The following is a 26,013-nucleotide window of genomic DNA, read 5'->3' on the forward strand; positions in this document are numbered from 1 at the left end:
GCGATAAAGATGAGTGTTTGCGAGAAGCAGCACCAGTGCGCTCCTGAAGGGAGGGGGTGAGAGGGCAGGACAGACTGAAAACCCGGATAGTGGGCACGACAATCAGTACATTAATGCAGTTATTTTGAGTAATACACAAATTACATCATAATGGCCACTGCTGGTCTGTGGTTTGGACTTAATGCTTACATATTCAAGGCACATATGACATGCAAATAACAATAATGGAAGACATGAAAACAAGGCATCATAGGTTTATCGGTTTTATTAGCAAGTTCACAAAGTTGAGTGCATGGAAACATTGTTGAAGTAGGCCTACCACAGTATATGAGTGTTTAAACTCTCCATCTTCACCAAGCAGTGATTAACAAATGGATATATGTTGACAAATGAACAGATGGCAGTGGTTGATACAATGAGAACATGAATGGGTGTTGGACAAGTGATACTGATTTCGCTAATAATGACGTCCATGAATCCCATCTGTATGGTTCTGATGATTCAGTCTAGTCCACAGTTACTGTGCTTCGTACAATGGGGAAGTGCTCAAAGAAGCCCTGCACATTACAACACAGTTATTACAACCCAAAACAGACTTAAAAAAAACATTCATTAGACAATCCTTCCTTAATCCTTAAAAGAACAGTTCACCCAAAACTGTGCTCGCCCTTATGCTGTTCCAAACCCATTTTTCTTGAATTCTTCCATGATACAGAAAAGATGAAAATGTCAAAAATTGCAATTGTCACTCCTTTTCATGCAATTACAATGAATGGAGCATGAAGCTTCAAAAAGTGCTCTTCTTACTCTTTAATATATATTGGTTGACCCCGTTCACAAAACCTCTGCGAATAATTTATTCACCAATATAGCAACATTTTATGATGCATTCATGGTGCTTTTTTGGAAACTTAAAAACCGTCAGTCTCCATTCTTCATAGTCGTAAAGGACAGACCAACGCAATCTTTCAAAAATGTTCCTGTGTTCATGGAAGAAAGCAAGTTATCCAGGTTTGAAACAACATGAAGAGTAAATGACATTTCGTTAAGCTTATTATCAGCATTTACATGCTCGATTTGTCATTATGAAATAATTCACTTAATAACCATGGCCATTTAATATTAAAATTGTCACAGAACTCCAAATTTTACAACTAAATAGGAGTGTTTTAGATTTATATTTGCCCTTATAATACTGAATGACCAAACCTTATGCGGTTAAGCTGGCGTTTACCTTAAAGAGGGTGGTGGTCTGGAGAACTCCAGATGTGCAGCACATCTCACGAATGGAGTGCATGGCAAGTTGCGGTGCCCCGAGATCCAGGACTGCCATTCCTAAACGAGCTGCTAAAATGGGACCAATTGTTGTTCCACATGGACTGTCATTCCTAACCATCACATCCTGTGGAAGAAGAAGCCTTTTATCCTTTTATTTATATAGCGCCTTTCCACATGCATAAGGTCGCTTTACAAAAAATACATTTCACATTAAATTTAAACGGATAGTTCACCCAAAAATGAAAATTATGTCATTAATTACCCTGGCGTCGTTCAAAACCCTTAAGACTTTCATTCATCTTCAGAACACAAGTGAAGATCTTTTTGATGAAATTCGAGAGATTTATGTCCCTCCATTGACAGTTACTCAACTACCACTTTGACGCTTCAAAAAGTTCAGATCGTAAAAAACCTAATCAATATGAATCAAGCGGTTTAGTCCACATTTCCTGAAGACACGATCGCTTTATATGATGAACAGATTGAATTTAGGCTTTTAAATATTAATACCAATGCCCATTCCACACAGAGAGAAGAGAGTCATTTATATCACTGTTAATTTTGTATACAAACAGTGTCTTAAGATTTCATTCACCCTCTTTCTATCATTCTTCTGCACCCTTTTGTTTATGAATCCCACACGGTCTTATGAGCAGCCTGTTGCTAGAAGCAATGGTATGAAGAGAGATGGCATTCTCTAGATATATTCAAACATCAATAAACATTCTAAATGGCTACCAACAAAAACAAACCACACGATAGTAATCAACTGCTCTCTCTTGCATTTCATGTCTTCAGAGCAGTAATGCTCAGATAATGAGGAGCACTTTAACTGATTTATATGGCAGAAGAATCTTGACAGATGGTGAAGCAGGATATAATGAAATAGAAGGGAGGAGGGAATGTTCTGCTTACCTGTAGAGGTACGCCCACTTTTCCTGCAATCTCTCGTAATATAGCAGCAGTTACAGCAGTGGTGGCATAGCGCTGGTTACTGTTAAACTTGATGACTGGACCCTGATCCAGAACAAACAATGTGAGAGGTTTAGCTGACTGGGCTCTGCCGAAGACTTCATGAATGTGTTAAAGAGGCATTAGTGCGTATGTTTGTTACCTTATGAAAAGCTGGCCTGTGGTTCTCCTCATGTTTCTCCCTGTAAGGTGAATAATATTTATTATACATTACAAATATAATACGTTTTAAACTAGAAAACTAATATTCCTTTACTTTAACGTGGACATTTATTTGTCATTGACCCTTGCCCAGTTGGATAATTAATAATAACGCAATTAATCATTTTATTAAGGACAATTTCCAGCCTGTAAACAAAATATATACATCACATATTATGCAAAACATTCTTTTTTGTTAATGTTTTTGAAAGAAATCTCTCATGCTGCATTTACTGGATCAAAATACATTAAAAACAGAAATCTTGTGAAATTCTATTACAATTTCAAATAACTGTTTTCTATTTTAATATACTTTAAAGGTATGGCGGAGGATTTTCTTTTTCCGGGTGGATCATCAAGACTATTGGTCCTCCTAAGTGTCAATCATTCTGGTGATATGTTTACGTAAGGCCGTCGTACGTGCTCGTGCACACGATTCACACGATGGCGTGTGCTCAAAACACAGGTTGGGCTTCCCACTGATGCCTCAGTCGTGAAGTTTCTTGACAGGTAAAGTTTGACATGCTATTTAGAGAAATCCATTTAAAATCACTGCTAGTAAAAGTTAATGTAAGCTATGATTAGCTCGTGCATGCTCTCTCGTGCACACGTTTAATAGGCGTTCCCTCTCGGGAGCAGGTAGAGTGTTGCGCATGTGCATTTTTTCAAAAAGTGAAGAGGGCGGTTCTTTTCTAAAATTCGGGAAAATCCTCCGCTATACCTTTAAGATGTAATTTATTCCTGTGATGCCAAAGCCGAATTTTCAGCATCATTACTCCAGTCGTCTATGTCACATTATCTTTCAGAAATCATTCTAACATGCTGATTTGGTGCTCGGGAAACATTTCTTCTTATTATCAATGTTGAAAACAGTTGTGCTGCTTAATATTATTGATACTGACTTTAGATTTGATTATTTTTTATTACTTCCAAGACTGAAAATAACAATTAGAAAATTCCCAGGTATTTCTTGTGACTGGGAAATATGATTATTATTAAAACAAAAAAGGCACAAATTCCAGTGTCACCATAGTGATGATACATTGTATGTGGATAAAGGAACAAACAAGCTGGCATAGTAAGAGACTGACTGGTAGTTAGGGTGTGCAGCGTGTGCCATGTCTGCACTGATCATGTAGGACAGTGGCACTGCCTCCTGAAAGGCGGTCAGATTGTCAGGGGTCGAAGCTAGGCGTCGCAGAATCAACTCAGTCAGGTTAGACTGAGCTCCCTGAGCGCTTTCAGATCCCACCTATTGATCAACCAAGAAGCCAAATTATTTGGGTTAGGAGACTAGTGACCATTTTCTCATAATACTGCATTTTGTTTTTGTCTCACCTCTTCGTTGTCATATAGGGTAACCATACGGATGTTTGGATCTTTAGCTAGAGAATCAGGTGTGCTGGAGTCCATGAGTGCCTGGGAGAGAAGACATAATTATGCATTAATTATTTATCATCACTCCTCAGATCATTTCTGAGTGAGTGAGTGAATGACTGAATATTTAATAAGATGTTGCTCTCTGTGTTCAGACGTACCGTGAGGGCACAGAAACAACTGTGCAGGTTGTCCAGACGAGGAGAGAAAATGAATTCCTCATAGACACCTCCTAGTGCCTGCAGAACACAAAAACATGTCGAAACTCATGATAATCAGTTAAAAAGCCCAGGTGAGAACCCACCGCCGTAGTTCCGACAGTTAGTTTATGTGTAAATCATATGGAAATGAGAGCCATTAGAGCTCTTCGTCTTGTTCCTTCCAGATTCTCTAAAGTAATGCTTAATTCTGCTGGGAGTCCCACTCTCACATTTAAAGGCGTCTCTTCAGTCGGGTAAAAATAACAGCAATTCTCTTTGCTGAGCACAAATGTACCCTGCATACTAATCCTCTTTATGTCAGCACAATTTTGTGCAAAACCTCAACAAAAAAAAAGAAAGAAAGAAAGAAAGAAAAAGACTACCCTAGTAAAAAACAAAACTATACCAAAATGCATTTTAAATACATTTATTTCATACCAAGTATAGTACAAATCCAGCAACATATTTAATGACATATTGCTTGAGACTTTCTGATAAACATGCACTACTTCCAGATAACTAAAGTACAAATTTAGTTGTTACAATTTAGCAGACTTTAAGTATATCAATTTAGGCTACCAAAATTGCAGGGTATTTATAATAAGTACATACAAAATGTAAATGTATTTGTAGTATACTTAGCATTAAATAAATGTTTTTCAGATACATTTTGGCATATTTATTTTTCACAAGGGATAGAAAGCAAAAACAGATCTTTTGGGTATTTGTCTAACATGAAGACGAAGAGACTTACGCCAGGCTGTGTGTCTGCCAGACACAGCTCAAAGTCCAGTAATGCGTTTGGCTCGACCCCGAGCTGTCCACACAGCATCTGGATCAGTGCAGGGTGATGCTTCTCTGCCTGAACACACATTGATGCAAAAACACTGAGAAAAATGTTTACACAAGGATTGGTCACTTGTTCAATTGTTATCAGTCGAAATCAGAAATCTTAAAATATCTGTTTTTCATACTGCACATTGTAATGTTGTGGTGTCTAAATTCACTTGTAGCATTCTACAACTGAATTTGGGTTATATTTTAAATGTACTTAATAGGCCTATAGTATAGAATTTGAATATTGGTCATAAGAAAATTATTATTGGCTTACTCGCTTTCATGTCGTTCCATTAATATGGAAGCTCAAAGGTGTTTGCTTCACGCATGACAACCAATAAGGTTTGTTCTCGCATGTCATGCAAGCACGTTTGAGCTTCTTCAAGAACCAATGAGGCTTGCTCTCGCCTGAGGATGAGCTGCCATTGGCCAAATCTGATGTGCTCTATATATGTGAGTTGATCAATGTTTATATGTGAATAAAAGCTGAAATTAAACTCGTTCATCCTATAAAGTGGTCATCTCTTTGGAAGACTTGGAAGTTAAACGGCTTGATTCAGATGGATTACTTTTACAATGTCTTTATAAACTTTTGAAGCTTGAAAATTTGATGGAATGGACTTTCAATGGAGTGATGGAAATCTCTCAGGTTTTACAAAAAAAAAAAAAAAATAATAATTCTTCATTTGTGTTTCAAAGATGAACGAAAGTCTGATAGGTTTGGAATGATAAATGATAACAAAATGTTAGCTGAATAGCTGTTATTACCAGAACTGATGCAAATAAATATACATTTTATACAAAAAAGGTTTTAAAATATGCGTTATATATCTGTGTGTGAGTGTCTCATCTTTGGACCCCACATTACCTAACATTTCTTATGAAACTTATTTAAACATGACAAAATTTGTACAATGTAACTGATGTATAGATTAATATCTTTCCCTCATGTTCTTTTTCTCTATCTTTTTTATTTATTTATTTTAGTTTTCAGCTCATTAGAATTCTGATGACATTGAACATATTGTTAATACATTTTGTATATTATATACAAAGTTGTATGTCATAAACATGTCATCTCTGTATGTTTTGCAAAAATAATATAAAGTAGACTTTGAGTTGTAAGCACGTCCCAGCCGGATTCGTCACTTATTGGGGTCCTCTGGAAACATTTCCGTTGTGGTCTGTGCTATTTGCAGCACATTTCTGTATTTGTTTCTGTTTTGAACGTTTGCAGCGCGTTTCTGTATTTGGTTGTGTTGTGAGTATTTGGAGCACACATGTGTTGTGAAGCAGATGAAGATGTTTTCTTAATTTGCGGGTGTTTTTCTATTTGAATGTGTTTTCTTCAGTTGCAGCGCGTTGAGCTCTCTCGGCCAACGTATGTATGAGTCTCTTTGTAAAACATTGGCAAATCAGACCAATATTGGATGATGATCACAGTGTTAAATTATGGGTCAATGAAATTTAAGCCTAAAAGTTCCTGATCAATGCACCATTATTAATTAGATTTAAATTGAATCATTAATTAAAAGAGTGCCGTTTCCCCAAATACCTGCACGATTGCAAATGTGATATTGTTTTTATACAACAGTTAAATAAACAAGAAGTTATTATTGTTACATTTTAGACACAAAAGTGAGCCGTGACCCATTCATAGATGGTCACTTGCTTCGTTCCTGAATGAATCAGTCGTTTGAATGAATGACTGACTCCTTAAGAAAGCGACTTGCCACCACCTACTGGCGGTTTTAGTTTATATTTAGAGTATCATTTCATTTTTCCTTCATATTCATGCCACCTCTGAGCTGCATTAAACAGTCTGTGTAAATATAACCAAAAATGCCACTTCAGATGCAGCTTCTAAAAGGTATGGTCAAAGTTTATGTATAATAAATTCTGTGGCGAATCAAAATATTTTTTTCTATAAAGCTACTTTTTGTAATGTCTATTCAATGCTTTTCTCATCTAGCAAAATAAATAACTTCAATTATTTTTGAGGGGTAACTTCTCTGCCAAAACGGATGCGTGATTAATTCGAATCGGCACATTATGTAATTATTAGATTAAAAATGTTAAGCGCTTGACAGCCCTATTATTTGTCATTTTGTTGCACAGAAAGCATATACTTCAACTGTAATCAGGATTGTGTGGTTTTGTACACCTAAAGCATGAATTTGCATGATCTTACGATGGATGTTGCATTACAGGCATCTCCACAGGAGGCAGTTCCTGTTTCCAGCTCCTCCTGTATGGCAGTGGCCAGGAAAGGTGCTCTACATCGGACAAAAATACACAAAAATCAGCAGCGTTCCAGCGTGCTTATCCACATCTGTCCGAAGCTCCACCTGTCCTGCTCCCTGTCTTTTCCTATGGCTAAATTAGTGCTTACAGGTGGTTTTCCTTGTTAGGTCCAAAGGAGTCGTTGATGTCTCTCTGCAGGTGAATGGCAAGGTGCGGGATCCTGAGGATGGGACGGGGAATGTGAACCAGACGCTGCACAAGCTTGCCTTCGCTCTGTACAAAGAGAAATAGACTGACAACATTGGTAAAAATGATAACGATATAGTGTTAAAAATCGCTCTAAATGTAAAATAAAATAGCAGAGTCCACACCACAACTATAACAATAACAGCACCAAAAACTAAACTGAAATATACCTGGCTAATAATCTAAACCGGCTTCATGGTATAGGCCCCTAGTCGAGGACGTGATAATCACGATAGGTAGATTTAGATTCAGTAGAATGCAGTAAGTTTGCTTTTGATTGGATCACGATGATCGCATGTTAAATGCCAAGTGTAAACGCAGCCAGAGGTTTACCTTAACCATGATACGTCCAGCAATGGTCAGGTCACGATCAAACCATGTGTTCCAGATTCCCCCTCCATAACACTCCACTCCTATCTGCAAGAAGCCTAACTTTGTCTTCTTAGAGCGTGGCTTCACCTGAGCACGCGCACACACACACACACACACACAGGAAATTAAGAATGATACCCATATATGTATCCTCTACTTACATTAATGCGCAATACAGTGATCTGACTGCTATAATGTAATTACTAAACAAAACTACAGATCACTCAGAGAACTGATATGTAATCTATATCAAAAAGCCCTTTCACAGGGCATCAGGTGTTTGTCCTTCTCACCCTCAGACATGGACTGTCCGTATGAGCCCCGATCATTGAAAAACCATTTCCAGGCTTGTAGAGACCACCGACAGCAAAGGCAATAATGGTGGAGTAATTTCTGGTTACAAAGTACTGGAAAGGGAAAGATCACAGTAAAAATACAGTGAAAAGATAAGGATGAGTAGCATGTTTCTCATTCTGTCCAAAAATTATAGAATAAGCTACATATGGCTGAAGACATTTTGTAAGATGAGCAGGACCTTTTTATACAAGTTTCTACACATCTGCCTGCTATCATCCAAGTGTTTGAAGAGTGATTTTTTTTGCAATATATAATATGCATTACAATATTATTATATTATATATTATTATAACTACATTATAAAATGCACCTTTGAAAGTGCCTCCCCCCATTTGTAGGGGCTTATTATGATATGCTAAGATTTAAGCACGCACACACCTTATTGGCAGGTTTAATGTTCCAATGTTCAGCCTCCTTGAGCTCAGTAAAACCAGCCTTCAGCAGGCGGGATTTACATTCCTCCACCACTGCAAGACGGAGAAGAAAGGAAAAGTGAGATATACAGACTGTAAACTGACATTACAAATCTTGTGATCTAGGGAAAAAGTGAAGGTGCATTCTTTCAAAGTCTAGATCAAGATCTATTAACCATATCTGGAGCTCTATCAGCAAGTAAGGAACAATGTTCAAGACCCATATCTAGTCAGACTGTAAAGTTGGGTAATCATATTACAGACAAAGTGGAGCTCAAACTTTCATGCATTTCTCTATAATACATTGTCATGGCTTTCAGCTCAATATACAGCATTTCAATCAGTCCTATGTCATTCTTACCATGGTATGGTGAAACTCCTTTATTGACAAAAGTAAGAAACTCTTTGGCAGCGGCCTGTACAGCTTCTTTGGAGCTTTTCATGATGAAAGACTGAAAATAATTGAGGAAACAGTAAATATAAGCACAAGCAGTCAGTCATATGCAGAGACGTTATTCACTCTATTAGTGACAGCGTGAAACCAACTGTATTCTTGTTTTGGAGATTTTTATTATCATTGTTTTGGAAATTTTCATATCTTTAGTAAGCTTATGCACATGAATAAATTAGAAACAACAAAAAATAAAGTACAAATGTAAAAAAAACACCGATACATATATAACCAAACTACAACACTTGCAGAATTACCGGAAATCCGACACAAGGAACACTATACGGATCTCTGCACTGTCACAGCACTTTTAAAGTTACCCGTCAACCGTTCTTACCTGCATATGATAAAGTGGACTTTCACATTCAGTTCAGGGCATGAACGCAGGAAGCAAGGGGGATTTGCTGTAGTCTGGTTGGAACTGGTAGCAGAAGAAGTTTTGCGCCCTCTAGTGGTTGGAGGTGCAATAGCTCTTTTAATGACTATCTTTTTTTACAGTCTATGCTACATTGACAAAGGCAGTTCATATACCCACTGCACCAAGTTTTGCTTGCATCATGTAACTTTATTCTATGCATTATATAATACTTGACATAGCCTAAACATATTAAAAATATATGGCATGGAATGTGAAAATGTATCATTGCATTTTTTTTCTTACTTGTAGGCTATATTTATATATTATTCAAAAAAAAATAAAAAAATTAATAGGCTATTTATTGTTGTTGTAATTTTGCTGTGTAAATTATTTGATTTGATTGGCAACAACCCTATAGTGTCTTATTGTAACTGAATTTGCAATAACATTTTTACAAATGTAAGAATTTGACATTAAAGACGATGGATGCATTTAATAAGTTTTAAAAAATCCGCCTTTATAAAGATAAATAACGCCCTGCCTGTGGTTATTATCACAAATATGCAGATTTAATATAAGCTGAGAAATCAGATATGGTCAATTTGATCCGTGCATTAGGTCTTAAAGTGACAGCAAAATGTTAATCAAACGACTAAAAAGACAAAGAGAAAATCACTCCTTGCTTTTGACTGAAAAACTTCCAGCTTTAACAAGGATTAATCTGTATTTCATTTATAGGGTGAAGACAGTGTTATTTTACATTTGATTATTACATTTCTGCCTTCCTGAACATCTTAAAACTGTGTTTATTTCATTTGTTTTTGGCTATTGCTTGCAAGTTTATTTGTTCTTATGTTGTTTGAATTTCACTGGTAGGCCTATGTAAAACTGAATAGCTTATTTATTTGAAAAAAAGGTTACATGGGTCAAAACCTTTTTATCTTCAGTGATTGTGTTTACAGTGGGGAAATGTTTGAATGCATCTTCTTTGGGGCAAATGCTTTCTTCAGCATAACAGTTTTTACATTAGGAGATACATGGGCAGAATTTGACTTGTCATGCATCTTCAGAATGTCTTTTTGTCTATCTGTATCAAGTTCTGTTTGGCCTTTGCATTCAGCCCACATTCTTCAGACATTAGGCAATGCCTCAAAATTTAATTGGCTTCATTGAGATGATCCATGCCAAATTCCATGCAACACATATCTAGATAGTTAGCTAGTTAGAAAACATAGATTTTTCAAGAAATTCAAAATGGCTTATATTTTGCAGTGTTTGACTTAATGATTCAGAGGAATTTGGTTTCTTACGGTTTCAGAGTTAAGATCTAAAATGTACATGGCCTTATTATAGCGCCACCTAGTGTCAGACGGATATGTGTCTGTGCACTTTTTTCAGGATCATCCTGCCAAGTTATGGTCTTTGAAGAAGAACTTAAAACAGCTTATTGTCCTAGTCAATATAATATAATATAATATAATATAATATAATATAATATAATATAATATAATATAATATAATATAATATAATATAATATAATATAATATAATATATTTATAATATAATATAATATATAATTTAGTCATGGGAAAGTAAGGAAACTGGGGGAATCATGGCAAGCAAGGAAACGTGTTCACTCAAAAAACAGAAATATATTAAAATAATTTTAATGCCCAGAGATGAGTAGCCTACATACATTTTTTTTTTTTTAAATTCACTTGTATTTGTATGTCTATGTTTTTGTACTGTTGCCTGGTTGCAATACAATATTTAGAAACATGATCTTCCCCGCTTCCCATCACAAGAGCACACAGCCCTGAAGCATGAAGTTAAGCTATGATTCACAAAACTTCATAATAACATATAGCATTTTTCACAGTCTATCTGGAATTCACAGTTGTACAAATCGTTATGTTGTTTGGAATTATCCTGTAACATTTATTTGAAACCGTCCATGCATTTTCAGTTGTGTGTGTGTGTGTGTTTGTCCTATCCTGTTCTAAGAAACAAATAAAATATTTGATCTCATCCAGGAATTGCAAGTTTATCTGAGTGATATTTGGCAGCAACATCCCTGAAATTTTAGGGTGTGATGTTTTCGACCACAGCATATTTTTATTCAGTCACAAAAAAAAAACTAAATGTCACAGCTTCTATGTGAATAATACCATGGCAACATCTGATAGTGAAAGGTCACACTCTCTAATTAAAGCAGTTTTATAGAAAACAGCTTTCCCTGTTGCCAAGCAAGGATTTAAAGACTCTTCTCCGAGTTTGTCACAATTTCATCTGTTCTGGACAGCAATTATTTATATTTTTATATATTTACCTATTTATTTGTATTTGTTTTGCATTTATTGTTTTATTATATTCAGAATTACACATTAAATAGAGAAAATGCAAACAATAGACCAAATTATTGTCAGGATGATTAATTGGCTTACATTTTTGTGTACATTTTTACATGTCTTTTTGGACATACACTGACACCTTGTGTCGTGAATGTAACATTACCCAATATTTCCAAATGTTTCAGGTGGAATTTATGCTCTATTCACAATTTTTTAATTATTTATTTTATTTTGTGTGTGTGTGTGTGTGTGTGTGTGTGTGTGTGTGTGTGTGTGTGTGTGTGTGTGTGTGTGTCTCAAACTTTTTGAATGAAAAAAACATTGCTGAATGCAACTTTAAATACAACACATATCTTCATAATTTTACTTCATTATACTTGTGCACCTTATATAGAGCCGAAAGAGATAGAACAGGGTGAGAGGAGAGTGGGAGAGTGGAGGAAAAGAAGATTTGTTTATATTCTCTGTCACCTGTGGTCTCTCTCTCCTGCAGTTGAAGGCTTCCAGAGAAGCTTTTGTAATGATGGAATTCCAGTCCTCTTACACTCTCTATAAATAGATTTGACAAAAACCATGGAAAGCCATCAGAGGCTTGTAACAATAATATGCCTTATTTGATCCCTCAGCCCAAAAGATCTGAAATTGCACACTTTAAAATCTATGAGATTGTATAGGGAAAAAGGTGTTGATCTCCACTTTTCGCAATTCAGATCATCTTCAGAAATAGAAATAATTTCATTATTAATACTGCTTGATGCAGGTCTAAAACAGGGGTCTTTAATAGGGGGTCCACAACTCCAATTATTTTGTGAAATAATGAAAATGTGAAGGAAAAGAATAAAACAATTAGTTAACTAAGCAGACGTTAAGGTAAAGTTATACATAAAACTAAAATGTACTAATGATTATTTTAATGGCTTTGCAATGTAGGCTATGAATAATTTAAATGCATTAATATGATACTAGATGCGAATATGAGAAAGACATTAAATGCAACACTCAATTTTATACAGTATGTAGCAGGGAATCCCTGCGCTCCCTCTCATCCTCTAAGGAGTACATGGCATTGATAAAGACGAAATACCCTTGGTTTATAGTATTATTGGCCACCATGGTCTCTAAATCAAATGAACTCGGTAACAAGGGTGTGTTGTGTTGAAACATCTTAAAACTGTTCTCCTTCAGTATAGTGACATGGCAAATGACATTATCAGGAGGAAAGGATCATCTATTCTGCCATTTCCAGAGAAGGTACACAGTAGTGACATGGCAAATGACATTATCCAATAATGACACAATGCATTTACCAATGCTGGAGGACAGGATCATCTCTTCTGCCGTTTCCAGAGAAGGCACACAGTCGTACATCCCCTGCTCTCCAGTTCATGCCTTTCCTTTTTAAGGCAGCTTAGATAAACCTTCTGCTCGATCTGTGATCATCTGTTTACCAGCTTTGTGCATGTGACATTTTCTCAAGCTGTGATCAGGGCATTTGCAAACGGCAGAGCAATGCAGTGACATCATTGTGGCAATTTAAGGAATCCCAATGTAAATGCTCTTTCATTTTTTCCAATCAATAAATGGTACACATTTGAGGAATGATTTTTATACTTAAAGTCGCCCTTTGCTTTTGAGCTTAAAGGAACAGTTCTCTCAAAAAAGGAAAAAACTGTTCTCATTACACCCTCATGTCATTCCAAACCTGTATTACTTTCTGGAAAAGAAAATAAGTGTTATTTTATTATTATTGATATGCTATTATAGTTTTTATTAATATTTAGATTTTTTTTTTTTATTCGAAATATTTTCCATTTTCATTTTATTTTTAGTTCAAGTTTTGGTATTTTTGTTATGTGTTTTGTCATTTTTTTTTTTTTTTTTTTATAGTTTTTAAAAAGTTTTTGAAAATCGAAATTGAGTAATGCTGCCAGCGCAACTAACTGAAATTAAATAAAAAAAAATTTTTTTTTTTTTTTTTTTGTTAAAGTTTATTTTATTTCAAGTAATGGAATTTTTTATGGTTTTATTTTTATTTTTATTTTAAGTTACCTATAATAACCCTGGCCCATACAATGAAAGTTAATGGGGTCCAAAACAACGACAACAAACACCAATAAATTTCTCAAAATATCTTGTTTTGTATTTCACATAAGATTAGTAAGTGAGTAAATGATGAAACCATTTTCATTTTGGTTGATCTATCCTTTTAATTAGAAAAAGGTGAAAAACATGTGCTTGTCATTTAGTCATTTCCCAAGATTGCAGGTTTGCACCAGAGTCCACAACTGTGATGAGGGGCACAATTGGTTCTCTCTCTCACTTCATACTCAGTATTCTTGTTCCAAGAGTTGGGACAGCTGGACAGTAAGTGAAAGAGGTATAGAGATAATTAAGGGGTAGGATGGGAGAGTGAGAGTGGGGCTGAAGGATTTTGGGGTAGTTGGGGAGGGAGGGAGGGGGCTGAAGCCTACAAATAGCCACAGATGATCATGTCATGCGCTCATTCTGTCTCTGTCCTCTCCGGAGGCTGTTTGTATTCATCTGGTCTGTCCTTCTTGTGCTCCAACATGAGCCACTCTTATGCCTCCTCCTCAGCCTCTTCATACCGTCGCATGTTTGGCAGTCCCGGCTACATGACGCCACCAATGTCCCGTTCTACGTTTGGCCGAGCCTCCACCGGGGGGTCCGGCAACTCTAGGGTCAGCTCCAGAGTCTACGAGCTCTCCAAGACCTCCACTTCCTCTCCTGGATTCTCCAATTATCGAGCCTCCTCCTACAGTATGCCCAACTTATCAGCGGGCTATACCCGCTCCTATGGCGGGATGGGTGAGACGCTGGACTTCAGCCTGGCAGACGCGCTCAACCAGGAGTTTCTCCACACACGCACTAATGAGAAGGCTGAGCTTCAGCACCTGAACGACCGATTTGCCAGCTACATCGAGAAGGTTCGCATGCTGGAGCAGCAGAATCAGGGGCTGGTGGTTGAGGTGGAGCGTTTGAGGGGGAGGGAGCCCACGCGCATCGCCGACCTGTACGAGGATGAGATGAGGGAGCTGAGGAGAGAGATCGAAGTGGTGACCAATCACAGATCACGTGTGGAGGTGGAGCGGGACAACTTGGCAGATGACCTGCAGAAACTGAAAATCAGGTAAGACGCGTGAATCCTCCACTGGAAAACAAACAAACATCTTAAACCAGCCTAAGTTGGTTTAACAGTCTCCCAGTCTTCAGGCTGGTTTTAGATGGGACATTTCAGCTAGTCAGGCTGTGAGAAACCAGTTGACTGCTCTCGACTGCTCCTGTGAACGCGCGTTGGAGATTAATATTTAGTAAATAAAGTGGTACATTTTTTTTTTTTTGCAAATAAAGCACTCACTTTGCTTTATTAAATTAAGTTTAAACCACTGGAGTCACATGGATCATGTCTTTACTACTTTTCTGGCGCTTGAAAGTGGTAATTGCGTAGGGTGTCAATGGCGGGTCAGAAAGCTCTCAGATTTCATTAAAAAGATCTTCCTTTGTGTTTCGAAGATGAACGAAAGTCTTACGACATGAGGGTGAGCAATTAATAAATGAAGTTTCATTTTTTGGGTGAACTAACCCTTTAAGATTCTTTATGGAGCCACAGATGACAATACATTAACCATAATTTTTAAGAGTGTCAGCCAGAGTCCAACTAGACCAGCTGAAGACCATCTTAGCCAGGCTGGGAGACCATCTTAAACCATCCAAGACCAGTAAACCAGCTTGGGCTGGTTTAAGCATTTAAAAATGGAATAAAATGCTAGTTTCTGTTTGAAAGGATACAGTTGAAAAACATGCTATTTTGTAAAAAAAAAAAAAAAAAAAAAAAAACTTTATGCAAATGTTATGCATGTATTCTTTGTGGTAGTGAAGCTGTCAATCCACACTTGAGCTTCATATTTAGAAACACAGTGCTTTACATAACAATCTAGAGTCTTTCAGAGCCAACAGAGAAATGAACATGATCTCTCCCTGTCACAAACATCTTATAAACACTCATAAGACAACAGCACACTCTCATACCTTCTTTCTGAGTTAAAAAAAAAATTGTACCTTGTACAAATCAAGTTCATACGAAATTGGTACCTTGTAAAATAGTTATGTTTTCTCATGAGATCAGGTTGAAGGTAACATAATATGAGAGGAATACAAACATCACATTCACCGATAACACAACATGAAGACTAAATCACAGCAAAAAGAGCATAAGATCGTGTGAACTATTTAACAACTGGAGGAAAGAAAAATAACCAGTTAAAATGAAAATTGTTTTGTCAATTGAGAATGTCAGTTTATATTTAAACCAATGTATTATTGAGGTTGTAAAGCTTATGCCATATTAAAGCATGCACTTTATCTCATGAAATATCTCTATAAGCTGAGAATAGGGAGAAGGGACTTTTCTCCCCTAAAATTACATTTTTTTTCCAGAATAAGTAGGCTATATGTAACTGTTGGAGGGGTTAATATGACAGTCTTCTCAAAATACAGGCAGAATATTTATATAATGGGTTTGATAAATCAGGCCGAGAGACCATATCACTGAATTGTTCTGATGTGTTCTTTATTTAATGCTGAAAAGAGTTTCAAATTGCCTCTCTCTGCAGTGACCAAGCTAAGAAATAATTTAAACATTACTTCATCCGGTCAACAATTTAATTATGAGCTAAATAAAATGCTGTATCAGACCTTGAGAGGTTATTAAAGGCTTAAAGAAACTGCCTTTATAAAGGAAGCTATTGTCCTCTCAAACATGTTGTTTACAATAGCCTAGCATTAATTCCTATTCAGGAGTTAGTCAGGCTAAAAGTGTTGGCCCCACTCCACCTTCCAGCGCGAAGAGCATGTGTGTGAAGTTGTTGTGCACCTTCGGTCTATAAAAGGAAAGGAAAGAAGCTGGTTGTAATAAATATGACATACACAACTCCCATTCCCCCTTTTCTTCTTGCCAGGCTTCAGGAGGAGATTGCACTGAGGGAGGAGGCAGAGAATACTCTGTCCGCTTTCAGAGCAGTGAGTCCCCTAAATTGGTTTTATTAATGAACATTAAAATGTGGCATAGATTTATTTTGGTATCACATCGACTCTCAGGACGTGGATGCCGCCACTTTGGCCCGCCTGGATCTGGAAAGACGCATAGAGACTCTCCAGGAAGAGATCGCCTTCCTCAAGAAGATCCACGAGGAGGTCAGCACATTTAAAGACTTTTCATTTATTTTGTCTGTGCCAATTTGACTTAATGGTGCACACACAAACTAATATTGTAGCTTTTTTAGTAACAAACCTTTTTACAACAAGGACTGTGTTGAGGGATAAAACGTTGTTGTTCGCCACACAAACACAGCCTCCAGGTAAGTCAGCTAAAATATAGCATTTTGTGTCCTCTGTCTCATACAAACTATATTGTGCTCATTTAAAAAATAAATGATTCACTGATTTATATGTAGTATTGGGAAGTGAGAAGATAGTCATTTGTCTCATACAAACTGATATTTATCAGTTATTTTTTGGTGTATTTTAAGTGTGTCAGACAGCTCATGCATATGCATCTCTTCAAAACATGATTCACTGATCCATTTTAGTCCTTTTACTTAAGGCCTTGTCTGCATTTACAACTTTTTTGTAGTGCAATATTTGGTTAAATTCTGCTGTTTGTCACTATATTTTACTGTTCAAAACTTTAGGGTCAGTACGATTTCTTAACGTTTTTGAAAGAAGTCTTTTTTATGCTCACCAAGGATGGATTTATTGAATCAAAAATACAGTAAAATCAGTAATTCTGTGAACTATTATTACAATTTAAAATACTATTTTAATATATTTTGTGTCATTTATTACTGTGATGGCCAAGCTGAATTTTCAGCATCGTCACTCCAGTCTTCAGTGTCACATGATCCTTCAGAAATCGTTCTAATATGCTGATTTGGTGCTCAAGAAACATTTCTTATTTTTGTCAATTTTTGTGATATTTTGTCTGAATTTGAAGTCGAAAAGAACAGCATTTATTGGAAAAATAAACATTTTGTAACATTATAAATGTCTTTACTGCCACTCGACCAGTTTAATTATAAAAAGTAGGCTAATTATTTCTTTAAAATACTTTTGAATGGTAGTGTACATTTTATTTTATTTGTATTTCATATAAATGTACCTATTTTGTACCAGATAAAGGACCCACATTAAATTACTGTAATCATCATGATACAATGCGCTTATTGTAGGGTTGCCTAATACGTTTTATTTTTAACTTAAACAAATACAACATATAACATTCAAAACTCATTGGCTTAGACTGCATTTGAAGAAAAATAAACACAACAGTATTCCCTCACGCATTCCAGCCATGGGTAGTCATTTTCCCATTCAATTCTATATTTTTGTGCTCTTTTCTTTTTCGCCGGCTGCTCGGAGGTAGTGATTTTTACATTTCCACGACCAATTAAAAGGGCATTCTCTGATGATGTTCCAAGATGTTAAAAACGCTACGCTGATCATAGACAAACAGAGGGAGAAATTAGTATTAGTATGTGTCTGTAATGGATTTGCACTGAATTGATTCTCAAAAATACGGAACAAAGTGCGTTCCGTATCAGTTCAATACGGAACAAGACTTTTATGTGTCAAATACGGAACGATTCCGTATTATACGGAACGGTTGGCAACCCTAGCTTATTGTGTCCATGCATGTTTTTACGTTGTTGAGCATATAGCTTTAAATTAGCTTAAAGCTTCAAAGTAAAGTAGCTTCCCCAACACTGCTGAGCTGAGTGAATCTCAGAGCTCTATTAGAGCTGCATCTGTTCCTATAAGATACTTTGAAACACAGTATGACAGGCCTCAGCTTCAGGGCCAGGTGCGTGTGGATGTTTGAGTTTAGTCCTGCCAGTATCAACACTGCCGTGCTGCTTTATTAGAACAAGCACAATCACATACACACAAGCCTTTTTTCCCTCTGTGTGTAGGAAATCCGTGAGTTGCAGGCCCAGATGCAAGAGACCCAAGTCCAGATCCAGATGGACATGTCCAAACCAGACCTGACCGCTGCCCTGAGGGACATCCGTGCTCAGTATGAGGGCATCGCTGCAAAGAACATCGCAGAAGCCGAGGACTGGTACAAGTCAAAGGTGAGACAGAAGAAAGAGAGAAGTGAAAGGAGAACCTGCTGATCTTTGACCTTTGTGTTTTTTTTTTTCACCATCAGGTGTCAGACCTTAACCAGGCAGTGAGCAAGAACAACGAGGCTCTCAAACAATCCAAGCTGGAGAGCATGGAGTTCAGACACCAGATCCAGTCCTACACCTGTGAGATCGATTCCCTCAAGGGCACTGTGCGTTTGTCTGTTCTATCTGATGTGGATTGCTCTGTTCTTTTGTCTTTCTTCACGCGTCATTCATCTCTTTCTCTCTCACTCTGTAGAACGAGTCTCTCCTGAGGCAGATGAGAGATATGGAGGATCGCCACGGTCGTGAGGCCGGCTCTTTCCAGGACACCATCGCCAGGCTGGAGGCGGAGATCTCTAACATGAAGGATGAGATGGCACGTCACCTGAGAGAATATCAGGACCTGCTCAACATTAAGATGGCCCTGGATGTGGAGATCGCCACCTATAGGAAGCTGCTGGAAGGAGAGGAGAGCAGGTACAAAGGACAGGGACTCAAACAGATGTGTTTTTGTTGTTTTTAACATACTCCATCCTTTCTGCTTATTCTGATGGCTTTTCCTTACTTGTTTTTTCATCATCCTTCCACTCCCACGTTAAAGGATTGTGATGCCCATGCAGGCGTATTCCACTCTAAGCTTTAGAGGTAAGATGAAAACCTTGTTTTAAGTAGAAATCTTTGTATGTGTTTCCTCAGAGGCCACAGGGTGGCGTTGTACCTGACTTAATGCAATTTGTGATGCCTTGTGTATGATTTTCTTTGAAGACTCTGTTTAATTATGGAGTCAATTTAAACAGAAAATGAGTGTTAAATAGAGTTAGTATGATTTAATTTAATGTTAATATATTTAGCATATATGTAAAAATGTTAGGGCATCAGTAAAACATTTTTAAGAAGTAATACTTTTATACTAAAGAAAACTTTCAAATAAATGCTGTTCTTATGAACTTTATATTCATTAAAGAATCCTGAAAAAGAGTATCACAGTTTCCACAAAAATATTAAGTTGCACAACTGTTTTCAACATTGATAAGATGAAATATTGGTAACTTTCCATTTGTTAACATCAGTAAACTACATCGGTTAACATGAAATAACAATGTAAACTACTTCTAGTTTTTTTATCTTAGTCAATGTTAATTTTATAATTTACGAATGCATTATTAAAACCAAATCCTGTATCTGTTAATATTATTTAATGGACCTGAGCTATCATGAACTATGAACAGTTGTAGGCTATGTTATTAACTAACGTTAACAAAGATTAATAAAAACTGTATCAAATATATAGTTAATGTACTCAATGTTAACTACCGGTAATAGGACTTTATTGTGAAGTGATACTGGAACGTTCCTTGAGCAGCAGATCAGTTTATTAGAATGGTTTCTGAAGAATCATGTGACACTGAAGACTGGAATGATGCTGATTCAGCCTTGCAATCACAGGAATAAATTACATTTTTAAATATATTTTAGAAAAACTTATTTAAAATTTTAAGAACACTTAATATTTCCCCCTTTTCTGTATTTTTGATCAAATAAATGAAGCATTGTTGAGCATGAGACCTTTTTCAAAAACATCTTACTAACCCCTAACTTTTGAATGGTAGTGTATATGTGTTTATTATTGTCATTTTCAACAGAGACGAGTCCAGAGCACCAACAGAGAGCATCTGAAATGCACTCAAAGAAAACGGTCCTGATCAAGACCATTGAGACGCGTGACGGAGAGGTGTGATGCATGCGCGCACACATTCACACATTTCAGTTCATTCTCCTCATAACATCATATGCAAAATCAGCTTCACCTTAGGTGCGGTCAAATAGTTTTGTGTTCAAAATGGTCTAATAAAACTAAAAATATTTGATTAAAGTACTTGGATATTGTAAATCACTCAATAAAGTAACATTCATTGCAGAAGCCTGATGACAGGAAGAGATGTCTTTGAATTGAAATAAGTCTACTGCCCCCTACAGGTGGTGAGCGAATCTACACAGCACCAGCAGGACATCATGTAAACCTTGGACGAAGAGCCTCAACTAAAAAAATAAAAAAACATTTTCAAACAAAGACAAAAATACAACCACTAGGACAGTTATTCATATTCTGTACTTTTTTTCCCTTTACATCCTAAAAGTGATACGAGCACATCTGCATGAGTGGGAGAAGAGAGAGATCACTTTCTTTTCAAATCTATATTTTTAATAAAAATTCCAGTATGTCAATTTTGAATGATGTAAGGTAGATTAATCTTTAAATTTCAAATAAAGTAAAAAGAATGAGAGAAATATTAAAGGAGGTGTGAGTGCAGCAAATGAAGAGAGGTGGAAGACAGCAAAATGGAGAAAATTGTGATGGTACCAAGCATTAAAAAAAATAAACTAAAGATACCTAAACCAACACATTGTATTATGTAATCTTTCTGTTTGTGTGTCTGTTCACCTTTACATAGTATAAGAATGCACCTAGACAAATAAATCATCGACCACAAGAGACAGTGAATTCACAAACTTTACTATAATAACCAGGCCCATACAAACACATGCTGTTGTACAGTGTTAAAGAAAAGTTGATGTCAGATTGTCAAAGGTTTCATTGCATGAGGACTTTTAGTCTTTAAGACTATGCTCCGTTATCAGAAAGTAAGTAATAAAGAAAACATGACAAACAAATTAAACAAACTAATAAATACCACCATCCATTCACCTGTCGGGACTCAACATCCCTTGAAAAACAATTAATTAGAATTAAACCAATATCTAATAAATATGAGAGGCCATGTTGAAATGGATATACTAAATGTGCAATATATGTACATAACATAGACTTTTCTGCTTTGCAGAATTTAAGTGAGAGAGAGAGACACCATGGCAGAAACTGCTCATTTCAATTATTTGTATGAGGATGAACATGAAAAATGAACATTGTTAAAAGAAAATTGGGGTGTTTATGTCATGCAGTTTGCCCCAAGGGATTGCGGGGGTCTTTTTAGAAGGATGTTGTCCTCCTGGACACCATAAATGTTCACTTGTATGGCACTGCAAACTAGTTTTATACACAGCAGTAACTGAACAGTCATGGTGACATCCCTTTTGCACTTGCCTCAGAGGGGACATCATCATCATTTTTGCATCATCATTCTGTGTCCTTGTCCTTTGCAGTTCTTCTCCCAATACTCCATGACATTCACGCCGTCCCTGAGTAACGTCTTCACTTTTTTTTCCACCATCTTGACTTGTCCTCGTTCGTTTTATCACCAGGTGTTCAGCTCTGCATCCCAGAGTGGACCAGGTGGCTCTGATCAGCAGTAATATGGCTCTTTGCCCCACAGCCTTTCTGAAACAAGGCTAAGGAGTTGCATTCTCCTGAGAGAGTTTCTTACTGGTGTCTCGAAGGCACCCCTGCTCAACAGTATTTGGTACAGTCCTGGGCGGGAATGCGGGATCTCACAGTACAGACACTGACTGGTGGAGTCCACAGACTTTACAATGAGAGGAAGGGCGGCTGACTTTGACGTGAGTCAGCGTTATTGTACAAAGACAAGATTCAGCACCAACTGATGAATATGTCACAAACAAACGGAAACGCAATATCGTGAAACAATGATGAACGGGCAACACGCTAAATTCACCACGCTGACGTTTTTAGAAAATAAATTGACAGAATGGAGCCCAGATTAATTTTTTTTTTTTTGAACACCTCATAATGGTTTCAATATTAGGTGAACAGAATGCCACATCTCAGGCACATGTTCAGGGAAAGTGTATTAGTGTAATTATGTGTGTGAAAGCAGCTCTTTAATACAACCATGGTCTCAGAAGGATGAGTCCAGTATTATAGTTAGAAGTGCTTTAATTGTTCGGTTCTGAATGGTGAGGAGACCCAAGCCTCTGTGCGTGCGGGACCAAGGGTCAGGTCAGCACCGGATTTGTGTGTGTGCGTTTGTGTATGTGTTTATTTGTGAATAAGTGAGTGTGGTCAGACCCGAACATGTGGTCCAACCCCAGAAGTGAGAGGGACAGTAGAGCCACAGTCATAGTCCATATCCACACTTGTGTGACCTGAAGCCATAAGCCCGCCCACCGGATAAGCTCGTCCATCCACCTGTCTGTCCCGAAAACTCTGGATGTAGCTCTGCGAAAGAGTAAAAAAACAAACAAAAAAAATTAATAAATAGGCCTATATATCATAGGTATAGATTCAATAACATTATACAGTGAACATAAACAGAAGCTAAACCTTACTTAACATTTTTAAGCTTTGGGTGAACAGACCTTCAAGGGAGGGGCAGAAATCTCTCAGATTTTAGTTAAAACATATCTTCATTTGTGTCACAAATTTTGAAAGAAAGTCTTATGGATTGGAACGACGTGAGGGTGAGTAACTGATGACTTCATTTTAATGTTCTGATTTTCTAATACAATACATGTAAATAAATGTATTTTGTCTACACACATTTAAGGTCATGCTAATTGACCAGTGCCTTCATGTTAGTTTATGCTGCAATGCACAGAATCAGAGTCTGTCAGATTTACAACAGATACATTTATTCACTTCTCCTGAAATTCATGAAAGTGGACAGTGAACTGGGAGAAGAATAAAATAAATGTTATAGTTACCTCCCCAATGCGTTTGAAACATAAAACACAGACAAATTATGTTTGAAAGGGGTTCAATTATTTCCTATAGATTTTCTGCTTCAATAAACATCAGCGTGTATTTTACAAACTATAATTTTTTTGCAAGTACATGTGTGTAAATGTCCAAAACCTAAAATTAACAAGAAAACACTGAACAGTTGTGATATACGATAAGTCTCTCTCTGGCTTAGCGCCAGTCAAAGCACAAAAGCAGATTTGAATTTAGCAGTTGATCACATGATGCACAGAGTTTTAAATACACTGGTGTGATTGTATGCGTCAAAGGCTTAAATAAATTCTCCATGCAGATAATTAGAAAAATTAACCAAGCAACAAAAAAAGAAAAAATTCCCCAAGGAATTCATTAAGGGGGTATTATGACATTTTTTGACCCCAAGCCCCATTAATTTCGAACACTGCCCTCCAGAATATGTCTATAATTTGTGCAAGTATGCATGTATAGGACGGTGTGTGTGTGTGTGGACTCACAGGAGAAAGTACATCACCGTCAAAGCGTCGTATAGGGTTGGGTTTCCTGCGGTAGGCTGGCTCTGGGTGCAGGGCTTTGGCGGCATGTGTGTGTTGTGAGTCCTGCTTCTGCTTCTTTTTTTTCTTCCTGCTGCTTTCCCTCCTCTCCTCCTTCTGACGAATACGCATGAGCTGAACTCGTCGCTGCTGACGACTGATCATCACTGAAAAAGAGAAAGAGTGCATTACATAACAGTAACATACATTTTGTATATAATTGGCACAGTTCACTCAAAATTAAAAACTATTTCTACTAACTAATTATTTCTAAACTACTGGTTTCTATACAACTAAAGTGAATGGGAATGAACATTGTCAAACAAATGAAGCACCACAAATGTAGTAATACAGCACACATGTGGTCAGTGGTGTGTCATCATGTGATGTATTATTCCCAATCCATTCAATAACTTAAAGGGTTAGTTCACCCAAAAATGAAAATTATGTCAGTAATTACTCACCCTCATGTTGTTCCAACCGCGTAAGACCTTCGTTCATCTTCGGAACATAAATTAAGATATTTTTGATTAAATCTGAGAGCTGATCACTCCTCCATAGGCTGCTAGGTGACCGAAACTTGCTGGCCCAGAAAAGTTATTAAAGAGATCGTTAATATAGTCCAAGTGACTACAGTGGCTTAATCTTAAGTATATCAAGCGACGAGAATACTTTTTGAGCGCAAAAACAAACAAAAATAACGACTTTATTCCACTATTCATTTCCTTCTCTCTGGGCCTCTAGTTGGTTCACGTAGTGTTTTTGCGCTGCGCGTCTGTGTTACACGTCACCACGTAGGCTCACAATTGGCCGAAGCTGGTCATGTGTGTGATGCGTCTGACGTGCAACACAGACGCGCAGCGCAAAAACACTACGAGGCCCAGAGAGAAGGAAATGAATAGTGGAATAAAGTCGTTATTTTTGTTTGTTTTTGCGCACAAAAAGTATTCTCGTCGCTTGATATACTTAAGATTAAGCCACTGTAGTCACTTGGACTATATTAACGATCTCTTTAATAACTTTTCTGGGCCAGCAAGTTTCGGTCACCTAGCAGCCTATGGAGAAGTGATCCAGCACTCAGAGTTCGTCAAAAATATCTTAATTTGTGTTCCGAAGATGAACGAAGGTCTTACGCGGTTGGAACAACATGAGGGTGAGTAATTACTGACAGAATTTTCATTTTTGGGTGAACTAACCCTTTAATGCGATGAACACAGAGTATGTTTACATGCACTGTGTTAGTGGTGTACTATTTTTCCTTTATTTTAATCATCCATTCTTTTCTACAATCCAGCACACTCTTTAAAATCCTACATATGTTTGCATGATCACAGTCGAATTCTCTGGCACAAACCCAGGTGTAAAACCGGTTTCTCTTAATCCCTTGGCGTAAAAAAAGAGTTTGTGTTTACATGATGTTTCAGAAAGCTGCTTTCTGCAAAAACCCTGGAATTTTTTTAAGCGTATAAACTTACCGGTAGTCACTGAAATGTACGTCTTTTACACAGCATGCTCTGTCACGAGAAACATAGCGAAAATGATCGACATATAGCGCAAAAGTTGTATAGAACAGGGCTGCCTGATTTGGGGGGGGGGGGGAAACTAATTGCAATTTTTCTGATAATTTTTTTTATTGCGAAGAGCTCCAGGTTACAATAGTATATTACTTGGGAATAGTATATTACTAGGGAAGTATACTGTAATAATACTATTTAACTATAAAATAAAAAAATAGAGTATTTAAGAAAAAATACCATTATGATAATTCATTTTTATTTTTCAGTACAACTGTAAAATTACAAATCTAATATTTATTTCTTCCAAATCAAGCTTTTATTTTGGCTGAAAACTGCAGGGAGCTCTTAAATTCGCAATGAAATAAATTTAAGTAGAGATAGCTCTTTTCTTCCGTATTGTGACATTGTACATCTGAGTAAAACAGATTACTGACAAAGAAAAAAAATGCAGGCTGTGACTTGGTTCCATGCATTGATTGTTCATTTGA

At 36.9% G+C, this 26,013-nt stretch overlaps 3 protein-coding genes and 1 long non-coding RNA gene across 6 annotated transcripts in view; 2 read left to right on the top strand and 2 right to left on the bottom strand.

The window, feature by feature from the left end:
- Positions 1-22: 22 nt before the first annotated feature.
- dnpep (aspartyl aminopeptidase) lies at positions 23-9,371 on the bottom strand. The gene is made up of 15 exons (XM_079882887.1): positions 9,286-9,371; positions 8,859-8,949; positions 8,463-8,551; positions 8,021-8,134; positions 7,689-7,814; positions 7,258-7,382; positions 7,057-7,141; positions 4,783-4,890; positions 3,990-4,067; positions 3,790-3,870; positions 3,543-3,703; positions 2,393-2,432; positions 2,194-2,295; positions 1,235-1,402; positions 23-557 (listed from the first exon to the last, which is right to left on the bottom strand). Exons 1-15 carry the CDS (start codon positions 9,289-9,291, stop codon positions 507-509), a joined length of 1,425 nt encoding a protein of 474 aa, XP_079739013.1. The 5' UTR covers positions 9,292-9,371; the 3' UTR covers positions 23-506.
- Positions 9,372-14,098: 4,727 nt separating this feature from the next.
- desmb (desmin b) lies at positions 14,099-20,580 on the top strand (the record flags this gene model as incomplete). Its single annotated transcript, XM_079883404.1, has 8 exons — positions 14,099-14,806; positions 16,635-16,695; positions 16,774-16,869; positions 18,645-18,806; positions 18,884-19,009; positions 19,099-19,319; positions 19,444-19,487; positions 20,486-20,580. The coding sequence occupies exons 1-8, from the start codon at positions 14,142-14,144 to the stop codon at positions 20,578-20,580; spliced, it is 1,470 nt and encodes a 489-aa protein (XP_079739530.1). The 5' UTR covers positions 14,099-14,141.
- Positions 20,581-20,926, top strand: LOC307165605. The gene is made up of 2 exons (XR_013822507.1): positions 20,581-20,655; positions 20,820-20,926. It is a non-coding gene; the product is annotated as an uncharacterized lncRNA (long non-coding RNA).
- A 122-nt stretch (positions 20,927-21,048) lies between these two features.
- Positions 21,049-26,013, bottom strand: part of tmem198ab (transmembrane protein 198ab) — a 36,257-nt gene continuing 31,292 nt past the window's right edge. For all 3 annotated transcript variants that reach the window (XM_079883402.1, XM_079883403.1, XM_079883401.1), the window contains 2 exons: positions 23,973-24,175; positions 21,049-22,977 (listed from right to left, as the gene is read on the bottom strand). In XM_079883402.1, the coding sequence (XP_079739528.1) occupies positions 22,822-22,977; positions 23,973-24,175 (359 nt within the window). In that variant the 3' untranslated portion in view covers positions 21,049-22,821. The remainder of the gene's footprint in view (positions 22,978-23,972; positions 24,176-26,013) is intronic.

Source organism: Squalius cephalus, assembly GCF_949319135.1.
Source record: "Squalius cephalus genome assembly, chromosome: 10".
Lineage (NCBI taxonomy): Eukaryota > Metazoa > Chordata > Actinopteri > Cypriniformes > Leuciscidae > Squalius > Squalius cephalus.

Coding starts and splice junctions, on each gene's coding strand:
- dnpep (XM_079882887.1), bottom strand. Junction 7,815..8,020: donor CGGACAGTCCATGTCTGAGG/GTGAGAAGGACA, acceptor GCGCGTGCTCAG/GTGAAGCCACGCTCTAAGAA. Junction 3,871..3,989: donor GTTGTTTCTGTGCCCTCACG/GTACGTCTGAAC, acceptor CTTCTCTCCCAG/GCACTCATGGACTCCAGCAC.